Source organism: Triturus cristatus, chromosome 3_1 (assembly GCF_964204655.1).
Source record: "Triturus cristatus chromosome 3_1, aTriCri1.1, whole genome shotgun sequence".
Taxonomy (NCBI): domain Eukaryota; kingdom Metazoa; phylum Chordata; class Amphibia; order Caudata; family Salamandridae; genus Triturus; species Triturus cristatus.
Window position 1 is genome coordinate 8,195,904 of NC_140583.1, and position 23,582 is coordinate 8,219,485.

Below are 23,582 nucleotides of genomic sequence, written 5' to 3' on the forward strand. Positions count from 1 at the left end.
CGTCTCCCTCCCTCTCAGTCCCCCTCTCCCTCCCTCTCTGTCCCCCTCTCCCTCCCTCTCTGTCCCCCTCTCCCTCCCTCCGTGTGTCACCCTCTGTCACCTTGGCCCAGCTTCCTGGGCACACACTGTTAGCAGATCTTTGAGTGGCCCTTGGCCTGTTGATGTGAGTTTGTTTCTGATCTCCAGGCACCCATTTTGTCTGCTGTGTGTCTGTGCGCTGCTGCTGTGGTGGTGTGTGCTGCCACTCTTTCACACTGTTGGCTGTTCATTAGCTGCTGGCATGTGCAAAACAGTGCCTTCACCCCCATGTGTTGATGCAAGGCGTCCGCCATTTGCTGGCAAGTCATTCCTGTGTTGGGACACAGTGTTTGTCTGGCTGTGACCTAGGCCATATGGGCAGAGGGCATTGTTGTCTGCTTTGGAGTCGCACTATGTGATTCTTGGTGCCCAGCCTCCCGCCATCCGGGTTACCGTGTCATGTGTTGTTGTCTTCTGTGGCCTGTGACTTGACATTGTCCAGCTGGGTGCATGGGGCATGGTGGCAGCAGTGGCATGTGCCTGCTCATGGAGTGTGGTTGAGTCATGCGATGGCTTGTGGTGGTTGCGTGCCTGTTATTAATTTTGGTTGTGGTTGCAGTTCCCCCCATGTGAGGTGCGTTGTTTGTGTACTCACCCGGGTCTCGGAGTCCTTCTACTCCTTCAACTGCCTCCACCGGCAGTATGGCCATCACCCTCTCCTCCCAGGGATGGTACTGTACGGCTCTGCGGGAGGGCCCTCCTCCGGTGGCGTTGGCCTGGTCGTGTTCCTCCTGCCTCTTGGCTCTGACCCTCCTCCGCAGATCGTACCACCTGTTCTGGCAATCCTGCTTGGTCCTCCTGGTGTCCGCAACAGCATTCACAGCATCGACGATGGTCTGCCACATGGCTGTTTTGGCTGCCTGGCTGGTGCTTCTGACCAATGTTCCAAAGATCTGTGGCTCGACTCTGAGGATTTGATCAACAAGGACCTCCAACTCTCGGTGACTGAACTTTGGATTCTTGGTAGTGGGCATGGTGAGGGGTGTGGGTGGGGATGGTGTGGGTGTGGGGGGGGGTGTGGATGTTGGGGGGGGGTGTGGATGGTTGTGTGTGTGTGTGAATGTGATGAGAGGGAGTTTGTGAGGGTGGTCGTGTGAAGGTGTGCAAGTGTAAGGTGTGGTGTAGCTTGTAGTCTGGTTCTGTGGTGTCTGGCAGCAGTGAGTCTGTTGCAAAGGCTCATGGTTTGTGTGTGTGGGCCCTTTTTATTGGTCCATGGGTGGGTGTGGCAGTTTTTGAATTGTGGGTGGGTGTGTTATAAGGAGTGGTGGTGTATTGGGCCTCTGTTTGTTTTTGGCAGTTGCAGGTCAGTGATTGTGTTATTTTAGTGGTTGTTGGCCATGTTTAGTGGCTGTGTGCCTTTCGAATGGTGTATTCTTGTGTTGTTTTATTTTGTCCTGGTTGTGTACGTGCGTTTTGAGCGTGTGTACGGTGTGTACATGGGCCATTTGGTTGTACGATTTTGTCCTTGTGTGTGGCTTTGTAAGACTCGTACATGCGGTTGTGATGTTGGGGCATGGGGTGCGCTCCGTACTTAGGAGGTTGTGTTGGGGGTGCGCCAGGAACGTACTGGGGTGGGGGTACGACTGGAACGTACTGGGGTGTGGGTAGACGGGGCTATGACACGTCCTGGGGTGGGGGTACGACTCGAACGTACTGGGGTGTAGGTTCACGGTGGTACGACACGTCCAGGGGTGGGGGTACGACTGGAACGTACTGGGGTGTAGGTACACGGGGGGTACGACACGTACAGGGGTGGGGGGCTGTACATTGACGGTGGTACGACACGTACTGGGGTGGGGGGGTGTACATTGACGGTGGTACGACACGTACTGGGGTGGGGGGTGTACATTGACGGTGGTACGACACGTACTGGGGTGGGGGTACGACTGGAACGTACTGGGGTGTAGGTACAGGGGGGTACGACACGTCCAGGGGTGGGGGTACGACTGGACGTACTGGGGTGTAGGTACACGGGGGGTACGACACGTACAGGGGTGGGGGGCTGTACATTGACGGTGGTACGACACGTACTGGGGTGGGGGGGTGTACATTGACGGTGGTACGACACGTACTGGGGTGGGGGTACGACTGGAACGTACTGGGGTGTAGGTACAGGGGGGTACGACACGTCCAGGGGTGGGGGTACGACTGGACGTACTGGGGTGTAGGTACACGGGGGGTACGACACGTACTGGGGTGGGGGGGTGTACATTGACGGTGGTACGACACGTACTGGGGTGGGGGGGGTGTACATTGACGGTGGTACGACACGTACTGGGGTGGGGGTACGACTGGAACGTACTGGGGTGTACATGGACGGTGGTACGACACGTCCAGGGGTGGGGGGTGTACATTGACGGTGGTACGACACGTACTGGGGTGGGGGGGGTGTACATTGACGGTGGTACGACACGTACTGGGGTGGGGGTACGACTGGAACGTACTGGGGTGTACATGGACGGTGGTACGACACGTCCAGGGGTGGGGGGTGTACATTGACGGTGGTACGACACGTACTGGGGTGGGGGGGTGTACATTGACGGTGGTACGACACGTACTGGGGTGGGGGTACGACTGGAACGTACTGGGGTGTACATGGATGGTGGTACGACACGTCCAGGGGTGGGGGGTGTACATTGACGGTGGTACGACACGTACTGGGGTGGGGGGGTGTACATTGACGGTGGTACGACACGTCCTGGGGTGGGGGTACGACTGGAACGTACTGGGGTGTAGGTACAGGGGGGTACGACACGTCCAGGGGTGGGGGGTGTACATTGACGGTGGTAAGACACGTACTGGGGTGGGGGGGTGTACATTGACGGTGGTACGACACGTACTGGGGTGGGGGTACGACTGGAACGTACTGGGGTGTACATGGACGGTGGTACGACACGTCCAGGGGTGGGGGGTGTACATTGACGGTGGTACGACACGTACTGGGGTGGGGGGGTGTACATTGACGGTGGTACGACACGTCCAGGGGTGGGGGTACGACTGGAACGTACTGGGGTGTAGGTACACGGGGGGTACGACACGTACAGGGGTGGGGGGGTGTACATTGACGGTGGTACGACACGTACTGGAGTGGGGGTACGACTCGAACGTACTGGGGTGTACATGGACGGTGGTACGACACGTACAGGGGTGGGGGGTGTACATTGACGGTGGTACGACACGTACTGGGGTGGGGGTACGACTGGGACGTACTGGGGTGTAGGTAGACGGGGCTATGACACGTACTGGGGTGGGGGTTCGACTGGAACGTAATGGGGTGTACCTAGACGGGTGGGGGTATACATATACGGGGGGTACGTGTCGGACGTACGGGGGCTGGGGGGAGTGTTGGGCGCGTATGCGGGCACATGTCTCCATGGTTGCTGTAGGAGTTCGGTGCGGACGGTGTTTTTTCCATACGGTTGTAACCTCGGACGCACGGGATGGATCGTGATTCCTCGGTCGGACTTGGATTTTCACGTTTGTACGGTAAATCGTCCGAGGACGTGTCGGACACATTTTCCGACCCGAGGACGTGTGGGGAATGATTCCCAGTGCGGTTCGTATGGACTTTTTACCATGCGAATCGTGATTGCCAGTTCGTACGTCACTTGTACGATTCGTACGGTAAAAAGACCCGATACGAGTCGCACGGGGGAATTTTTTACCGGATCGTGATCGGCACCAAAATGTGCCCCCAGTGCTGAACGTCAAAGCACTCTTGGAGTGCACCCAACCAACCCCAATACACTAAAGCCTGTCTGGGAGGTGGTTATACCTCCCTGTGACAGGAAACCTATTGTACAGGTCTCCCCTGCCGGAGTTTCGTCCAGCAGCAGGAGGGCAGACTCGTGTCTGTGGCTGGCAGCATCCATTTTGTGATGCCAAGGCTCTGTTAGCTGGTGCCGGGTATACCGGTGCAGTCATGTCTCTCCCGCTAGAAGGGTGGGATCCTACTACCACACCAGTTACTGGTGTGGGGGTATGATTCCAAGGTGTTTGAGCACCAAACACGACATGTTTCCGTGCAGCTATCCCAAAGTTAGCTTTTACCATTTGGTTATAATGCACTTAAGGGTATATGGTTTGGCTGCATCACAAGCAAACAGGGAATAAAGGTTCAGAAGGCTGCAGAGGGGCTCTGCTCATGCTGGGGCACCCTATCACATAAAACCCAGCACCCTGCCTTCAGGATTGGTAAGGCCTGCCAAATGGGTGACTGATAGGTTTATATGTGCAGTGATATGGGGAGATATAGTGAACCTATATCTCAGTAAGGGGTGCATGTACCACCTTGCCCAGGCTGCAGTAGCAGTCCTGTGGTGTCATTTTGGAAGGCTTCCCAGGGGTGGCATAATACATGCTGCAGCCCCTGGTAGGCCTCCGGGGCACCTATGCCCTGGGTGCATAGTATATCATATACTAGTGACTTATAAGGGTACCCCAGAATCCAATCTGGAGTGTACCTAAAGTACTGGAAATCAACCTACAGAGGAAGCAGCTAAGATGGGGTCCTGGTTAGCAGGGCCCCAGCTAGACTAAAGTCGAAAAACAGTGAAAAATCGGCAAAAAGTAGGGGTAACTATAAGAAGCAGATCCTAGTCTCTTACACAACCCCCCCCCCCCCAACGAAAGGATATTAAACTAACCTTAACCAGTTGAGTCTTCATGTTCTAAGTGGAAATATCTGGAGAGACCATCTGCACTGGCATGGTTGCTCCCAGGTCTATGTTCCACTGTACAGTCCATCCCCTGTAGGGAAATGGACCACCTCAAAAGTTTGGGGTTTTCACCCTTCATCTGTTTTAGCCACAAGAGGGGCATACGATCTGTCTGAACAATGAAGTGAGTGCCAAACAAGAATGGCCTCAACTTCTTCAGAGCCCAAACCACAGCAAAGGCCTCCCTCTCAATGGCTGACCAACGTTTCTCTCTGGGGGTCAGCCTTCTGCTAATAAAAGCTACTGGCTGATCCTGACCTTCATCATTCAATTGTGATAACACAGCCACAACCCCCAACTCAGATGCGTCTGTTTGGACAATGAATTCTTTGGAGTAGTTAGGACTTTGGAGAATGGAAGCAGTGCACATGGTCTGCTTTAGGTCATCAAATGCCTTTTGACAGCTGACTGTCCACTGAACGTTCTTGGGCATTTTCTTTGAAGTTGGGTCATTCAAGGGGGTCACTATGGATCCATAACCTTTAACAAATCTTCTGTAGTACCCAGTCAGGCCCAAGAAAGCTGTGACCTGAGTCTGGGTGGTTGGTGCAACCCAGTCCATTATGGTCTGGAGTTTGCTCTGCAATGATTGAACCTGGCCTCCACCCACAAGGTGGCCCAGGTACACAACCTGACTCTGCCCTAACTGGCACTTAGTGGCCTTGATAGTTAGGCCTGCTTTTTGCAGGGCCTCCAAAACATTCCTCAGGTGGACCAGGTGATCCTCCCAGGTGAAGCTAAAGACAGCAATATCATCTAGATATGCTGCACTATAGGCTTCCAGGCCTATAAGGACTTTATTCACCAACCTTTGGAAAGTGGCAGGTACATTTTTCAAACCAAAGGGCATCACCAAAAATTGGTACCACTAGGGGTAGAAAATGCTGTCTTTGGCTTTGCATCATCAGCTAGTCTGATCTGCCAGTAGCCAGCTGTCAAGTCAAATGTGCTCAGAAACTTGGCTGAGGCCAAAGTATCTATAAGCTCATCTGCCCTTGGGATTGGATGGGCATCAGTCCTAGTGACTGCATTGAGACCCCTGTAGTCTACACATAACCTCATCTCTCTCTTGCCATCTTTGGTGTGAGATTTGGGCACTAAGACTACTGGACTAGCCCAAGGGCTATCTGAGGGTTTAATGACTCCCAATTCCAACATCATCTGGACTTCAGCCCTGATACAGTCCCTAGCATGGTCAGGTTGCCTGTAAATCTTATTTTTAACAGGCAGACTGTCCCCAGTATCCACTTCATGAGTGCACCAGGTAGTCTGACTTGGAGTCAGTGAGAACATATGTCTAAACTGGCTGAGAACCTTTCTGTAGTCAGTTTGTTGCTGGACAGTGAGGCTGCCTGCCAAGGCTACACCATCTACTGATCCATCATCAGGGTTCTGAGAGAGCAGGTCAGGGAGTGGGTCACTCTCTTCCTCCTGTCCCTCATCAGTTGCAATGAGCAAGCCCATGTCAGCCCTGTCGACATATGGTTTTAGCCTGTTGACATGGAGCACCCTATGGGGGCTCCTGGGAGTTCCTAGGTCCACCAGGTAGGTAACCTCTCCCTTCTGCTCAAGTATTGTATGGGGGCCACTCCACTTATCTTGGTGGGCTGCTGGGGCCACAGGCTCCAACACTTATAATTTTTGCCCTGGATGGTAAACAGTCAGCACAGCCTTTTGGTCATGCCAGGCCTTTTGTAATTCCTGGTTAGCCTCAAGGTTTTTAGTTGCCTTCTTCATGTACTCAGCCATCCTGGAGCGGAGACCAAGTACATAGTCCACAATATCCTGTTTAGGGGTTTGAGAGGTAACTCCCATCCCTCCTTCACCAGACACAATGGACCCCTAACTGGATGTCCAAACAGAAGCTCAAATGGGCTGTAACCAACCCCCTTCTGTGGAACTTCCCTGCAGGCAAATAGAAGGCAGGGCAAAAGTATGTTCCATCTACGCCTAAGCTTTTCTGGGAGACCTTTAATCATGCCCTTTAGGGTTTTGTTGAACCTTTCAACCAACCCATTGCATTGTGAGTGATAAGGGGTGGTAAATTTGTAATTTACTCCACACTCCTTCCACATTGCTGTTAAGTAACTAGACATGAAGTTTGCATCTCTGTCTGATACTACGTTCTTGGGGAAACCCACTCTGGAAAAGATTCCAAGTAGGGCCCTTGCCACCACAGGAGCTGTAGTGGTCCTAAGGAGAATGGCTTCTGGGTACCTAGTGGCATGATCCACCACCAGTATAAACCTGTGCCCCAATGCTGTCTGAGGATCCATGGGACCAACTATGTTAATCCCAACCCTCTCAAAGGAACCCCCACCATAGGTAGTGGTATCAGGGGGGCCTTTGTTGTACTACCTGCCTTACCACTGGCTTGACAGGTGACACAGGAGCGACAAAACTCCTTGGTGTCTTCAGACATGTGGGGCCAATGAAAGTGAGGGACAATTCTAAGGCAATATCATGGGCTAGTGTCAATAGGAAGCCCCTGAACTTCAGAGGTATAACCAACCTCCTGGAGGCACCAGGCTTGGGGTCTCTACTCTCTGAGTATATCATCCCAAAATATCTTATGGGTTCCACTAGCATTCCCAGCAGCCTCATCAGCAGCTTGCTTTCTGAGGGGTTCAAGAGAAGGTCAGCTCAGCTGCTCCTGGCTCAGATCTGCCCTGGAAGGGCCCTCTGTCCTCAAGAAGTCAACCTGGCCAGGTTCAAGCTCATCTGGGACAGTTCCTTCTTCAGGCCTGAGATCATCTCCCTCAAGAGACTGATCTGCTTCTGAGCCAGGGAGGAAGACACTGCCTTACCCCTGCTGCTCCTTTTCTTGGGAGACACCTGGTCTATTCTTCCAGGATCCAGGGCCTGTCCAGCTTTTGACATGGTCACAGCAAACACATGTGCAGGGATTCCCAACATTTCTGCATGAGTCCTGAGCTCCACTTCAGTCCAAGCTGAAGTTTCCAAATCATTGCCAAGCAAGCATTCAACAGGGAGGTCTGCACTTACCACAACTTTCTTAAGGCCAGTTACCCCTCCCCAGGAGAAATTAACAACTGCCAAGGAATGGTCTGTCCTGATATTGCTAGCATTGGTCACTTGGTACATTTCACCAAGTATGATCTGCTCAGGAGCTATAAGATCTATTGTAACCATTGTGACACTTGCTCCTGTGTCCCTGAATGCCAAAGTCTCTTTTTCATCAATTAAAGGCTGCTGTCTGTATTTGCCCAGATTACTGGGATTCACGAAGGAGGTCATATCCATGCCTCCATCACAGATCTGTACAGCCTGAGTTGGAACTCTGACTAGGCCAGCGTCCACCTCAGATCCCAGGGTTAACCCTACTCCACCCTTATTCTGAGTACCACCACTTGTAGCTGAACTAGGGGGCACAGTTGCCTTAGGGGCAATGGTGGCTGGATTTGAGTCCTTGGACTTGGTACAATCACTTATCCAATGGGTTTTTTGTTTACAGATGTTACACCATGGTTTCTTTTGGCATTTTCCTTTGTTTGATTGGGACTCCTCACCAGATGTAGATTGTTGGGGCCCTTGAGAAGACTTCTGGTCTTTACCCTTGTCCCCACCCTTATCAGAGTTTTTGGAATCTTGCTTCTTGGAGTCACCACCTTGATTCTGAACCTTCTGCCTCACCCTTGTTCTGACCCATTTGGATCACTGACTAAATATCGAAGGTCACAATATCGACCTACAAAAATATCGGAACAAAAATATCGATGACAAGAATATCGTCATCCTATCTACAACATGGTAAGTACAAAAATATCGATAAATAAATATCGACGTCAAAAATATCGTTAGCAATAAAAATCGTTGTTTTTTTGTTTAATAATATATGTAAAATAAACATAATAATACTTATAAATAAAATAAACATAATTAGATATATTTCATAATGTTAAAAATTAATAATTAATAATTATAATTTAATAAAGAACTTAATTAAACATATACATATAATATATAATATATATACTTACTTAATAATGTTTTAATAATTACTTTAATAAATTATAAATTATATAAAAATATTAAAAAATTCAAAAACATTACACACATAAAACAATAACATAAATGAAAATTAAATAATTATGTATAACAAATTAAATAATTACATTTAATTGAAATATTGTTGAAATTAATTATATACTACATTAGCTAAAATAATTAAAAAAATATTAAATAGCAGATAGAATAAAACTACTACTCCAGCTCCAAAAAAAACAACAGAAAGGAAAATGTTGGATAGCGGATATGAAAAAATTACTATATCCACTCCAGATAGTGTAACAGTAGAGAAAGTGTTGGATAACGTAGAGATATAAATTACTATTCCGACTCCAGGGACTGCAAAAGTAAGGAAAGTGTTGGATAGCGTAGAGTTAAAAATTACTATTCCAACTCCAGAGAGTGCAACAGTAGGGAAAGTGTTGGATAGCGTAGAGGTAAAAATTAGTATTCCCACTCCAGACAGTGCAACCGTAGAGAAAATGTTGGATGGCGTAGGGGTAAAAATTACAATTCCCACTCCATACAGTGCAACAGTAGGGAAAGTGTTGGATAACGTAAGGGTAAAAATTACTATTCCAACTCCAGGGAGTGCAACAGTAGGGAAAGTGTTGGATAGCGTAGGGGTAAAAAATACTATTCCAACTCCAGAGAGTGCAACAGTAGGGAAAGTGTTGGATAGAGTAGGGGTAAAAATTACTATTCCAACTCCAGAGACTGCAACAGTAGGGAAAGTGTTGGATAGCGTAGGGGTAAAAATTACTATTCCAACTCCAGAGACTGCAACAGTAGGGAAAGTGTTGGATAGCGTAGGGGTAAAAATTACTATTCCAACTCCAGAGAGTGCAACAGTAGGGAAAGTGTTGGATAGCGTAGGGGTAAACATTACTATTCCAACTCCAGAGAGTGCAACAGTAGGGAAAGTGTTGGATAGCGTAGGGGTAAAAATTACTATTCCAACTCCAGAGAGTGCAACAGTAGGGAAAGTGTTGGATAGCTTAGAAGTTAAAAATAACATACTTATAAATAAAATAATTCTTTAAAATAATTAATAATTTAATTATTAAATAACTCAAAATTACTTACAAATACCAATATTTATTAAAAACATAACTACCAATAAATAATTAATTAGCAATAAATTATTAATAAATACCAATAAATAATAATTAGTGATTATTAATTGCCAATTAAAAATTATTAACAATTACATATTTTATACCAAAAAGTATTTATCAAACATTAATTACCAATTAAAAAAAATTAAACAATTACATATTTTTTATAACCAAAAACATAATTATTATACATTAATTACCAATTAATAATTACTTATTACTATATTAATTAGAAATATCAATAAATAATATTTAAACATATTTAATTACCAATTGATTATTAATCAACAATAAATTATTTTTCAGAACCAAAATATTATAATTTAAAATATTTACCAATTAATAATTAATCTCCAATTAATTAATTATCAATACCCAACAACAAATGTAATAATTACTTAATTAGATTTCAATTACTTCCAACACTATTCCCCTATAAACGCACAAAACACTCAAATAATAAAATAATACAGTTAACTTAATCATCAATTAATCAATTAATAAAAACTAATTACCAATTAATAACAAAATTATTACCAATTAATAAAAATTAATTACCAATTAATACTTAATTAACAATAATATAATTATCAATACCAATAAATAAATACAAATATTACTTAATTACAATTAAATTACTTCCCACCCTATTCCCCTATAAACCCACAACCCGCTACAGAATTTAAACGCAAAATTTATTTAAAATATTTTTATAATTCCTAAAAATGTATAATTAATTTCATATAATTAAATTACTTCCCACCCTAATCCCCTATAAACCCACAACCCGCTACAGAATTTGAACGCAAAAATTATTTAAAATTAATTTATAATTCCTAAAATTTTATAATTAATTTTACATTATTAAATTACTTCCCACCCTGTTCCCCTAAAACCCCACAACCCGCTACAGAATTTAAACGCAAAAATTATTTAAAATTAATTTATAATTCCCAAAAATTTATAATAAAATTCATATATTTAAATTACTTCCCACCCTATTTCCCTATAAACCCACAACCCGCTACGGTACTAAAATACAAAATTAACTTACAAAAACCATTATTAACATATAAAAATTGTATACATATATTTTAAAACCAATAGAACACTTAACAAAAAATAATTAACACATACATATTAAATACATAATAAAATACATAGCAATATTATAAATATCGATATTAGTGACATCGATATTGCTCCCTCATAATCAAGTTGTATAATCCTTTAAAATCACACACTTTACTGCCAAGTAACCAGCCCTCCAGAACCTAGCACAATCTACAAAGTCAACCCAGTATTGAGTCTGTGCCTTTTGGGTATCTCTGAACTTCAACCTGTACTGTTCAGTTGTTAGGCCAAACCCATCTATCAAAGCACTCTTCAAGACTGTATAATTGTCATCATCCTCTTCTCTTACAGTGAGGAGCTTGTCTCTACCTTTGTCTGCAAAGGAGAGCCACAAGATTGCTGCCCACTGCTCCTGAGGGACCCTCTGTACTTTACAGGCCCTTTCCAGTGCAGTTACCCATTTGTGGATGTCATCCCCACTCTGGTAGGGAGGGACAATCTTTTTCAGGTTCCTATGGTCATGAATATGATCTCTACCTCTAGGGACACTGTTGCTGCCACCAAGGGGTTCTAGCCCCATCTATGTGAAGCTCTCTGGAGCTCCAGGGATTCCCTGTCCAATGCTAACTGTTCCCTCTTTATCCTAAGATTAGCTTCCTCAAACTGGATCAGTCTGCATTTTCTCTCATAAGAGGACTCCCCCTTCTGGGGGAAAATGGTCCTATGAGAGACAGAGGTCCCTCCAGATGCACCAGAATGATAGACTCCAGAGAAGGAGATCTTGATCTTCTTGGCACACCACCAACCCTTCCAGGTGGGGTATAGAGCAGACCACTGAGGCCTTCTCCCTCACCTTCAAGAGGGATTGGATTTTCCAGGTTTGAATCATCTTGATCCTCCTGGTCAGCTTCAGAGTCCTGGTCATAGGTGTTGTCACCTCTTGGCCTTTCCTCTTCTGCTGCCCCACCAAACCTGCCTACCTCATCAGTCACTGGGGTCTTTCTGAGATCATCTAACAGCAGAGCCTCCATGAGGCGTTGAGTGTTTGCACTCCTCCCTGTCTTCAACTTCCTAGCTGTACACATATTCAATACCACAAATATGTGGTGGTCATACATTGATGACAAGGAGCCACTGGCTTCAGGTCTTGAAGACATACTAGTGTAGTGAGATGTTGCACCTACCTAACCTAGTGGGTGCTACTAGACTCTCTTGAGTTGGGGAAAAGGGGTGTGCTGGTCCCTTTGCTAACCCAACTCCTAGTTCAGTAGAACTTACTTTATTCTAGACTTGATTTATATGTACCTATGTACCTATAGTGGTTTTCAGTTAGTCACTCAAAGAGATTATCTGGTAAAGCAATAGTAAGCTTGAATCCCACAGCTGCCACCAATATGAGAAGTTGGCCTGGCATATGCTGTCCACTATTTATAGTGGGCACCTTGCACCAGTTCAAACAACCCTTATTGATGATAGGTTTAAAGACAACCTTTATTGAAAGCTATCCTGGTGGTAGCTATGGAGAGCAGCCTTCAGGCTAAGTCTTGAAGGAGTGTAAAGCAGCTTGGTTTACCAGATTATAACCTCTTAAATTACAAAATGAAAGGAGAACCACACAAGGTATATATAAAATATATGTATTTATTTCTAAACACTCACTAATAATCTCTTTATGAGATTAGAGTCCAAGATACACAATAATACAATTTTAAAACGACAGTAAATAACAATATACAATGTGCCCTACGGACGGACCAAACCATATATTAGGAAAGTGGTATAAGAACCACAGCTTGACTAGACACAGTGCCTAGAGGACGTAGAATCGCTGGGACCCCAAGGAACCACCCAAGGTAGTGACACAGGAAACCCACGGGGGACGCGTGAAGTGTGAGAACACAGGCGCGAGCCCCGTACTATTCTATGGGAGAGTCGCGGTTGGAATTTTAGAAGTTAAGGACACTTAGGAGAGTACTTTGATCAAACCCCTTTAGACTTAGGGGGTCCTAGGGCCTGCACCCACGGGAGCACTAGAGTAATCGTGTTACCTCACCCAGGGAAGCCGGGTGCATTGGTGTCAAATGGTGTCGGGAATTGTCGTTGATTTCAATGGCGATCTGCTGCAAAGTGCTGCTGCCGGGAAGAAGAAAGGTGTCTGGTGTGATCCAAGCCTGGATCGAAGATCAGAAGTACCTGAAAGCAGAGGGGACAGAGTCTAGGTCACTTGCCAGTGACCAGGGGCACGATAGACGAATGCCCACTGATGGCGGTGATTCAGGTGCGAAGAGGTGAAGCTTGACTCTGCAGCCACGAGGACCAGGAGGCGTCGACGATGACCTGGAGATGGATTCGAGCTGTCCCACAAAGGATGTCGTGTGCTGCGGTGTCCGTGCCCGGATTGAACCCAACAAGCCTTGGCAACAGCAACCCACGCAGGAAGAGAAAATATGCTTCAGTGTGGACCAGCAAGGTCCTGGCGACTCCCCAAGCGATGGGGAGTCATGGCACGTCTGGAGCAACCAGGTAAGCCCAATTAGAAGTAAAGTTGCCTTCACAGGGAGCCACCAGTCAACGGACTAGGGATCGTGAAGGACCTCGAGAGAAAACACAAAGGGCCTGCTCAGGGAACACTCGTGGAGTGTAGGCAGGCAATCTTCGGTGCAAATGCTGCTCGGGGTCAGGGCTACAAGTAATCCAAAGCTCAGCTGCAGGAGTCATTTTAAAGCTGATGCTTCTGCAAAGTGACGCGGTGTCCAGGGCTTTGGGTTGCACAGTCGCCACCAGGGATACGGGCCTTAGACTTTCTGTGGGCACTGATCGACCTCTAAGACCATGGAAACCAACCTCCTGTGTTGCAAAATTCAAATTCCGGTGTAATCTAAAGTCCTGTAGCAGTCTTGTGGTGTCATTTTGGAAGGCTTCCCAGGGGTGGCATAAAACATGCTGCAGCCCCTGGTAGGTCTCTGGGGTACCTATGCCCTGGGTACATAGTATACCATATACTAGGGACTTATAAGGGTACCCCAGAATCCAATCTGGAGTGTACCTAAAGTACTGGAAATCAATTTAGAGAGGAAGCAGCTAGGGGGTCCTGGTTAGCAGGGCCCCAGCCAGACTAAAGTCGAAAAACAGTGAAACATCAGCAACAAGTGGGGGTAACTATAAGAAGCAGATCCTACTCTCCTACAATCAGAGGTGCAGTTACAGGGGTGTGACAACACCAGAGGCACAGAGGGTGTGAAATCATCGGAGGTATACAAGCACAGAGGCTGTGATATCATCAGAGGTATATAGTCACGGAGCCTGTGACATCATCAGAGGTATACAGTAACAGAGGCTTTGACATCATCAGATGTATAGACACAGAGAGTGTGACATAATTCAGAGGTATACAGGCACATAGCCTGTGACATTATCAGAGGTATACAGGCACAGAGCCTGTGACATCATCAGAGGTATACAGGCACAGAGCATGTGACAACACCAGAGGCACAGAGGGTGTGACATCATCAGAGGTATACAGGCACAGAGCCTGTGACATTATCAGAGGGACAGGCACAGAGGGTGTGACATCATCAGAGATATACAGACACAGGGCCTGTGACATCATCAGAGGTATACAGTAACAGAGGCTGTGACATCATTAAAGGTACAGGCACAGAGGCTGTGATATCATCAGAGGTACAGGCACAGAGCCTGTGACATCATCAGAGGTATACAGTAACAGAGCCTGTGACATCATCAGAGGCACAGGCACAAAGGCTGTGACATCATCAGAGGTACAGCTACAGGGGTGTCATCAGAGATATACAGGCACAGAGCCCGTGACATCATCAGAGGCACAGTAACAGAGGCTGTGACATCATCAGAGGTACAGCTACGGGGCGTGACAACACCAGAGGCACATAGGGTGTGACATCATCAGAGGTATACAGGCACAGAGCGTGTGACATCATCAGAGGTATACAGTAACAGGGGCTGTGACATCATCAGACGTACATACACAGAGGCTGTGGCATCATCAGAGGTACAGCTACAGGGGTGTGACAACACCAGAGGCACAGACGGTGTGACATCATGAGAGGGACAGGCACAGAGGGTAAGACATCATCAGAGGTATACAGGCACAGAGCCTGTGACATCATCAGAGGTATACAGTAACACAGACTGTGACATCATCAGAGGTACAAGCACAGAGGCTGTGACATCACCAGATGCACAGTGCATGTGACATCATCAGAGGTATACAGGCACAAAGCCTGTGACATCATCAGCGGTATACAGTAACAGAGCCTTTGACATCATTGGAGAGACAGGCACAGAGGCTGTGACATCTTCAGAGGTACAGGCACAGAGTCGGTGACATCATCAGAGGTATATAGTAACAGAGGCCGTGACATCATTAGAGGTACAGCTACAGGGGTGTGACAATACCAGAGGCACGGAGGGTGTGACATCATCAGAAGTGCACAGGCACAGAGCGTGTGACATCATCAGACGTATACAGTAACAGAGGCTGTGACATCATCAGAGGTACAACCACAGAGGCTGTGACATCATCAGAGGTACAGCTACAGGGGTGTGATAACACCAGAGGCACAGAGGGTGTGACATCATCAGCGGTACAGGCACAAAGGCTGTGACATCATCAGAGGGACAGACACAGAGGGTGTGGCATCATCAGAGGGACAGACACAGAGGCTGTGACATCATCAGAGGTACAGCTACAGGGGTGTCATTAGAGGTATACAGGCACATAGCCTGTGACATCATCAGAGGTATACAGTAAGAGATGCTGTGACATCATCAGAGGGACAGTAACAGAGGCTGTGACATCAGAGGTACAGGCACAGAGGCTGTGACATCATCAGAGGTACAGCTACAGGGGTGTGACAACACCAGAGGCACAGAGGGTGTGACATCATCAGAGGTACAGGCACAAAGGCTGTGACATCATCAGAGGGACAGACACAGAGGGTGTGACCTCATCAGAGGGACAGACACAGAGGCTGTGACATCATCAGAGGTACAGCTACAGGGGTGTCATTTTAGGTATACAAGCACAGAGCCTGTGACATCATCAGAGGTATACAGTAGCAGATGTTGTGACATCATCAGAGGGACAGTAACAGAGGCTGTGACATCATCAGAGATACAGGCACAGAGGTTGGGACATCATCAGAGGTACAGCTACAGGGGTGTGACAACACCAGAGGCACAGAGGGTGTGACATCATCAGAGGTGCAGGCCCAAAGGCTGTGACATCATCAGAGGGACAGACACAGAAGGTGTGACATCATCAGAAGGACAGACACAGAGGCTGTGACATCATCAGAGGTACAGCTACAGGGGTGTCATTAGAGGAATACAGGCACAGAGCCTGTGACATCATCAGAGGTATACAGTAACAGAAGTTGTGACATCATCAGAGGGACAGTAACAGAGGCTGTGACATCTTCAGAGGCACAGGCACAGAGGCTGTGACATCATCAGAGGTACAGCTACAGGGCTGTGACAACACCAGAGGCACAGAGGGTGTGACATCATCAGAGGTACAGGCACAAAGGCTGTGACATCATCAGAGGGACAGACACAGAGGTTGTGACATCCTCAGTGGTATACAGTGACAGAGGGTGTGACATCATCAGAGGTATACAGTAACAGATGTTGTGACATCATCAGAGGGACAGTAACAGAGGCTGTGACATCATCAGAGGGTCAGTAACAGAGGCTGTGATATTAGAGGTACAGGCACAGAGGCTGTGACATCATCAGAGGGACAGACACAGAGGTTATGACTAGATCACAAGTACAGCCACAATCTATGTAGCTGAACCAACCACAAAGAGAATGTAAGTGCACTTGAGACAGGCACAGGGAGTGCACATGCACCAAGGATGTAGACACACAACCTCGGCAGACAGACAGACAGACACAGAGAGGGGAGCGGCACCTGCAAGAGACACAAGCCATGTACCCCCACCAGAGATGCTGGTAGACATCACCCCTGCCCCTGAGACAGACAGACAGCCAGCAATGAAACCAAAGAGCAGGTGAGTTCACAGATGGGTACATGGTACACACCCACCTGTGGAGGGCGCTGCTGCTCTGCGGGTGGTCCTTTGCCAGGGCTGGAGGCAGGCAGGTCCTTGGGGCGCTGGGTCGGAGCAGGGGGTCCCTGCAGGAGGGTAAGACATGAGATTAGATGTGTTCTCGGCAGTGGGGGCCCTGCCAAGGGGCATTTCCAGGCTTCAAACATGAGCCATCTGTAGTACAACACTCAGACTCCAGGCACAGCACATGGGAGCTGTCTGTCTGCATGGATCATGTATGTATGTGTGTATGCATGTATGTATGTATGTATGCGTGGATCATGTTCTGTGTATCTATGTATGCATCTACGTATGTATGCGTGGATCATGTATCATGTATGTATATATGTATGAATGTGTGGATCATGTTCATTGTATGTATCTATGCATGTGCGTATGTATGCGTGGATTATGTACTGTGTATGTATGTATGTATTTATGCGTGGATCATGTACTGTGTATGTATGTATGCATGTACGTATCTATGTATGTGTGGATCATGTACTGTGTATGTATGTATGTAAGTATGCATGTAGATATCTATGTATGCATGGATCATGTACCATGTAAGTATGTATGCATGTACGTGTGTATGCATGGATCATGTACCATGTATGTGTGAATGTGTGGATCATGCACTGTGTATGTATGCATGTACATATGTTTGTATGCGTGGATCATGTACTGTTTATGTATGTATGTACGTATCTATGTATGTGTGGATCATGTACTGTGTATGTATGTATGTAAGCATTTCATGTACATATCTATGTATGCATGGATCATATACCATGTATGTATGTATGTATCTATCTATGGATCATGTACCAGATATGTATGTATGTATCTATGTTTCTATTCGAAGAACATGCACAATGTATGTATCTATGTTTCTATGTATGCGTGGATCATGTACCATGTATGTATGTAAGTATCTATGTATAGGTGGATTATGTACCATGTGTGTATGTGTGTATGTTTCTATGTATCCATCTACTTCTGGTTCATGTACCATGTATCTATGTATGCATGGACCATGTGCCATGTATGCATGTTTATATGTATCCCTCTACATCTGGTTCATATACCACGTATCTCCCATTCTTTTACAAGTGCAACACATTTATTGGAAGGCTCGGAATTTTCAAATATTTTGCACCCACATTCGATGAACCACCCCAAAGTGCTTCCATCGCACAAATCTAAATGACATCACATGTGGTCTAAAGATGCAGTAGTGTGAGCAGCATCATCAGGCGACCCTGGGCTCCGCTCTGAAGAGAAGAGTCCATGAGTGAAGTTCAGTGAGTGTGTGTCCCGAAGGTCAGTGTCAAACAAATGGGGCAGAACTAGTCTCAGACGAGAGACAAGGAAAAACAATGAAAGCTTCTGTGACACATTGGAAGAAAGTAGAGCACCGTCCAGCAAGAGGAACATATGTGGAACATATGTATCTGAACTAGAGGATTCTGTAGGACCTATAGAACAGCAGAGTGATGAAGTGGAACATATGTACCAGAGCTAGGAGTTGACGGGGGTGCTATAGAACAGCAGTGTGATGAAGTGCAACATATGTACCAGAGCTAGGAGTTGACGAGGGTCCTATAGAACAGCAGTGTGATGAAGTGGAACATATGTACCTGAGCTAGGAGTTAACGGGGGTCCTATAGAACTGCAGAGTAATGAATTGGAACATATTGTTATTTACCCCAATGTCCCCCAATGTAGGACTAGGTAGTAGCACAACATTTTACCTACATTTGTCCCACCATTGTTCTACATAACGGGTCTGATGCTGACCTTTCACTTAGTTAGGTGCTGCATATATATGTTATGAGGTTTTCTCTGAAAACTAGCCTCATTTATTATGCATGAGGAGTCTCAGTGTCACAGCATGATTACCATCTTCTTCATAATAACTCTGTATAAGGGTCACCACCAACGTCCTCCTTGGCATACATGCCCACAGTACCATGACAAATCTAGGTAGAACCCCTGAGGGTACCTTTCGGGTATATAAGCACCACATCTTCGCTGGGCAAACCAGAGGAGAAAAGAAACGTCCATGCTGTCACGCTGACACAAGATGCTGAAGTCCCTGCAAGTAGACACTCCAGCATGCAGTGGTATGACATCCCTTGCGGGGAGTCCAACTCGAGACCAAGACAGAGTCCTTTGCTCTCCCACATCAGGTAATGTGGTTGGCTCTTTCCTAGGGGGATTCTTGGCTCTATACCTACACCCATGCTAGGTACACTTAGGTACATATAGCTAGGGTTAGCATCGCAGGAGTACGCATTCTTACTGATATGTATTTATCACTGTTTTAGCACTATAACAGAATTCTAAATTTTATTTACTCTATTGGTGCTTGTAATCGTCTTTATCTGTTTCTGTCTCATGGTTGTTGCAGCACATGCCTTTTATATTAGATTGCCGCTGGTTCAATAAAAACTTATTGAAAATGTCCCCACCTTTTATTCTGTGTATCTTTCTGAGAGAAAGTAAGCACGAGTGACTGAGTGAAATATACTGTACTGTTTCCACGATCCCTGATGGGTCAGGGTTGTCACGTTTGATAGTTGCCAGAAACTATTCGCGCCTTGGTAAGAGGGGCCCACAGTGGCACTGTGAGCTAGCTGCCCTACAGACTAACATATACTTTGGGGGTGTCTGGAATCAGTCTGAACACCAATCCCTTAGTTTATGTTGTCTAAAACTCACATAACCTAAATAGATTTATAGGAACTACACGACATGGCGCTGCCAACAGTGGTTTGGTTCTTATTTAATGGTCAAATTTGAGTAGTTCAGTCTTGGTTTCTCAGAGACCCCTACTCACATTTACCCAGAGACGTCTGGAGTGGGAAGGGAAAAGTACGCCGCAGTCAAGTAGGTAGATCCTATATATTGGCTGTAGGCATATTCAAGCTTGAAGGATTATAATTCCTTTCATTGCACATAAACCTTTAACTATACTTCCTTGAGAAACCTTTTGAAATGTCTGGCCAATGTGAGGCTGCGGCAGCATTACATACAAATGCAGCAGAGGACAGAGAGCAGGAAGGTACAATAAACATTTCAGAAAATGTCAGAAATGTGCTTACTTTAAACTAGCAGATGTGTTCCATTCTTGGGTCAAATTCCTACCTGCAGATGCACATACATTTCATCCTTATATAGTGGATGAAATACCAGAAGAATACAATCCATACGAGGACATAGCAGTCCTGTTAACATACAAGGAACATATAAACTGGTTTAAAGGTGCCCTCCAACACAACACAGAAAAAGTGAGACTCGGTCCGCTCAGCAGAGACGGAACGACTTGGCTGGTTCTACCTGCTTACACACCATGACTGTAGCAGACGTATGTTCACTTAAAAAATAAATAGTAAAACTTTACAGAAATTTGACACAGTTCGTTATGAGAACACTCACACTTCAACCTACAAGGGTTACTCCAGCAGGTCAACAACAAGGGACCGCAACTAAAATCACCCCAAAAACACTGAATGCGGTTATGGGAAGAATGCCCACTAAACAAGAGCAAATGCCACTCTGAATAGCACAGAAAATAGCACAGCTAGAGGCAGTGTTTCCACACACAGGCCCACAAGAAAAACAGGGAATACTAATAATCTGCTTGCCAATGCGGATAGTTCCCCAGATAGAGGATTGTACCACTTGCGGTACAGTTTTTGCTGCCATCTATTCCAGGACTCATGGCACCCCTTCAATAGTAGTGATATTAGAGGTATTAAGAAAGACAGTAATAGTACCCCGAATTTAGGGATGAAATTGATAGGCAGTTTTTCCCAGTTATCTACAATTATGTTAGCCAACATAAAAGGGGAGGCAGCAGCGGTGGGTATACTCCAACGCCTGAGGAAATGCACTCCTTCACAATAGGAGCAAGAATTACCTAAAATTATCAAAGAAAATCCATGCCCTTAACCTCTGCTCGAGAGACCTTTGATCTCCAAGTAGCAAGGTCGTCAGCAGAGATACATGCACTTATACGTACAAACTGCCCTTTCCATTTCGCAGAAATGGTAAATCCTACCTTTAACATGTCTGATACGACAGGCATTGTCCACCTAATTAAGAACGTTAAGCACCTTTCAGATGGTCCAAACTTTATACACTTCGTATTGGAAAGCATTCTCAGAGGACTGCTCCTGATCCTGTTTCTAATAGCAGGTATCCTGATTGTCGAGTTACTGCGACGCAATGAATGTCCCAGTCACCAAGCAGATGGAAACAGTACTCCTGGAGAGAAAATACTGTGATCGCATGGTACAACTTCTAGGCACACCTCGCCTAAGGGAACTAAGTGCTTCTTGATTTTTGTAGTTTAGACCAGTCTGGATGGACTGCATCTTACCTGTCCTCCAATGCCTGTTTTGTGGAGAAGAATGCGTGTTGGATCTCTGTCTGACATGCCCATCATGTGCGCGACCGGCGTTGATACTTTACTGGACCCGATGACGACCCATGTTTTGCAGTGTCCCCAGCGTATTCCCATGTTGATGGCGGCATTCCTAAAGCCACCACAGGTAGTATCTGCTGCTGTTGGTATGGACAGTGGCTCCTCCTCTGACAACCAGGCCTTGGTTGGTGCACAGTCTGCACAAGCTGCCCCAGCACCGGCTGTGGACAGTACGAAAGATCATCTGTGCTCAATAGACATAATCTGCGAAGTGTTACAGGGACCGTCAACTGCGGAAGCAACCAACGAGAATGTTGTGTCTACCAGCCAGGACACATAAACATTTGACTAATTTGGCCCATCGTGTGCTGAGTAGAAATTTGGCTTCATAAAACAAAACAGAAAACTGAAACTCTATATCAAAATTTACATTCCATTCACGCAGGTATGGTTTTCAAAATGCTTGTAGTAGTTCGGACTATAGCTACGGACATATTAGAACAATAGCCTATCTGTCAATTTCTACTACTTTCCCCCTTTTTTTTTTTTTACAAAATTTTTTGGGGATTTTTTAGAAAAAGGTTTTTAAACAAATGTTTTTAACATAATAACAAACTAATGTTTTGTATATTTGCGTACAACATCTAGAACACCTAGTGGTACGTGCAGAATTTAAAACTATGTCGTCCATTTGGAAGAGGAGTGGGTGTTATATTCCATATAGGTACTATAATATAGGCCTCTGTAAACTTGTTATTCTCTTCCTACATTACACTTGTCACGGTTTACAGAGACTGACCTTTTACCTAGATATTACACTGCATTCAGAAAGCGGGTTTTCTCTAAGTTCGAAATCTCATACATTATGCATGAGGGTTCTTGGAAGCACAACAGGACAACTCTCTCCTGTATAAAATCTATGTACAAAGTTCAGGCCCAACGTCATCCTTAGGCCGACACAGTAACACAGCAAGGAAGGACCCCTGGGGAGGCCTATGGGTATATATACATCACATCTTGCTAAGATAGCTAGAGGAGATCGAGACTTCCCGCCTGACACACTGACCAGAGACGCTGAGGTTCCTGCATGCAGACACTCCAGCTCGCAGTAGTCTAACATCCCTTGCGGGGTGCCCAGCTCGAGACCAGGACGGGGTCCCACACTCTCAATTAAGGTAATGGGGTTGACTAAATCCTAGAGGGATTCTTGGCTTAACACCGACACCCATGCTAGGTACACTTAGGTACTTCTAGATAGGGAGGCATCGTAGAAGTACGCATCTTTTATCATGTGTTTTATATACTTGAATGTATTCATAGTAGTAGTAGTAAAGCTTTATTTCGATATAGAAACATATCATAAAAGCAAAACATGACAGCATAAAAACAATGGTCGAAACAAAGCAATTTACAATTCGTATTACCATTAAAAACATTTCATATTTACACGAGATAATCTTAAAATTTATGAAAAATGAAAAAGGGACACTTTACTGTATCGTCAGTTGTTTAGCAGATCTTATGCGCCAAGCCCAGCCTAGGAATTTAGCCAAACAAATGGCAAAAAAGGGTCTTGTATCTGAGAGCAGTATTCTTATAGCTTCCAGATGTGAGCGAGTTCCCAGGCTCCTACAAAGAGGCTTCAACCACCTCCGTCTAGGGGCCATATAGACTCGACACTCAAATAGAAAGTGTGCGACAGATTCGATTTTTAGCTCGCAGAATGGGCAGTAGGGTACAGTTTGCAGTGGTGGTTTCCAGGTAGAGATAAACTGACATAAAGGTAAGACCCCAACCCTGAATTTAAAATATAATGCCCTATCATGTGAACTGTGAATCAAGTCCAAATATGGTTCTCTGGAGGGGATATCTTTAACCATCAAGAAGTTGGCAACAGATCTTGGGTGATTTGATTTACCAAGTCTCTCGTTATCCACCCAAGACCAGTAAGCCTTCTTCAGTTCTTGTTTAGGAGGTGCTGTTTTATTTTCCCACGCAGCTCCCAGACCGAGCTTGTATAATGCCCTCTTGACCTCTCTGA

General features: G+C 45.8%; 1 protein-coding gene across 5 annotated transcripts in view; it reads right to left on the minus strand.

The window, feature by feature from the left end:
- The window catches only part of AGBL2 (AGBL carboxypeptidase 2), a 1,238,365-nt gene that overhangs the window by 463,360 nt on the left and 751,423 nt on the right, over positions 1–23,582 (minus strand). For all 5 annotated transcript variants that reach the window (XR_014979319.1, XR_014979321.1, XR_014979320.1 and 2 more), the window contains exon 14: positions 17,106–17,195. Coding sequence is in view for 2 of the 5 variants with exons in the window: in XM_085646520.1 (XP_085502646.1) it covers positions 17,106–17,195 (90 nt within the window). In the remaining 3 variants the exon portion in view is untranslated. The remainder of the gene's footprint in view (positions 1–17,105; positions 17,196–23,582) is intronic.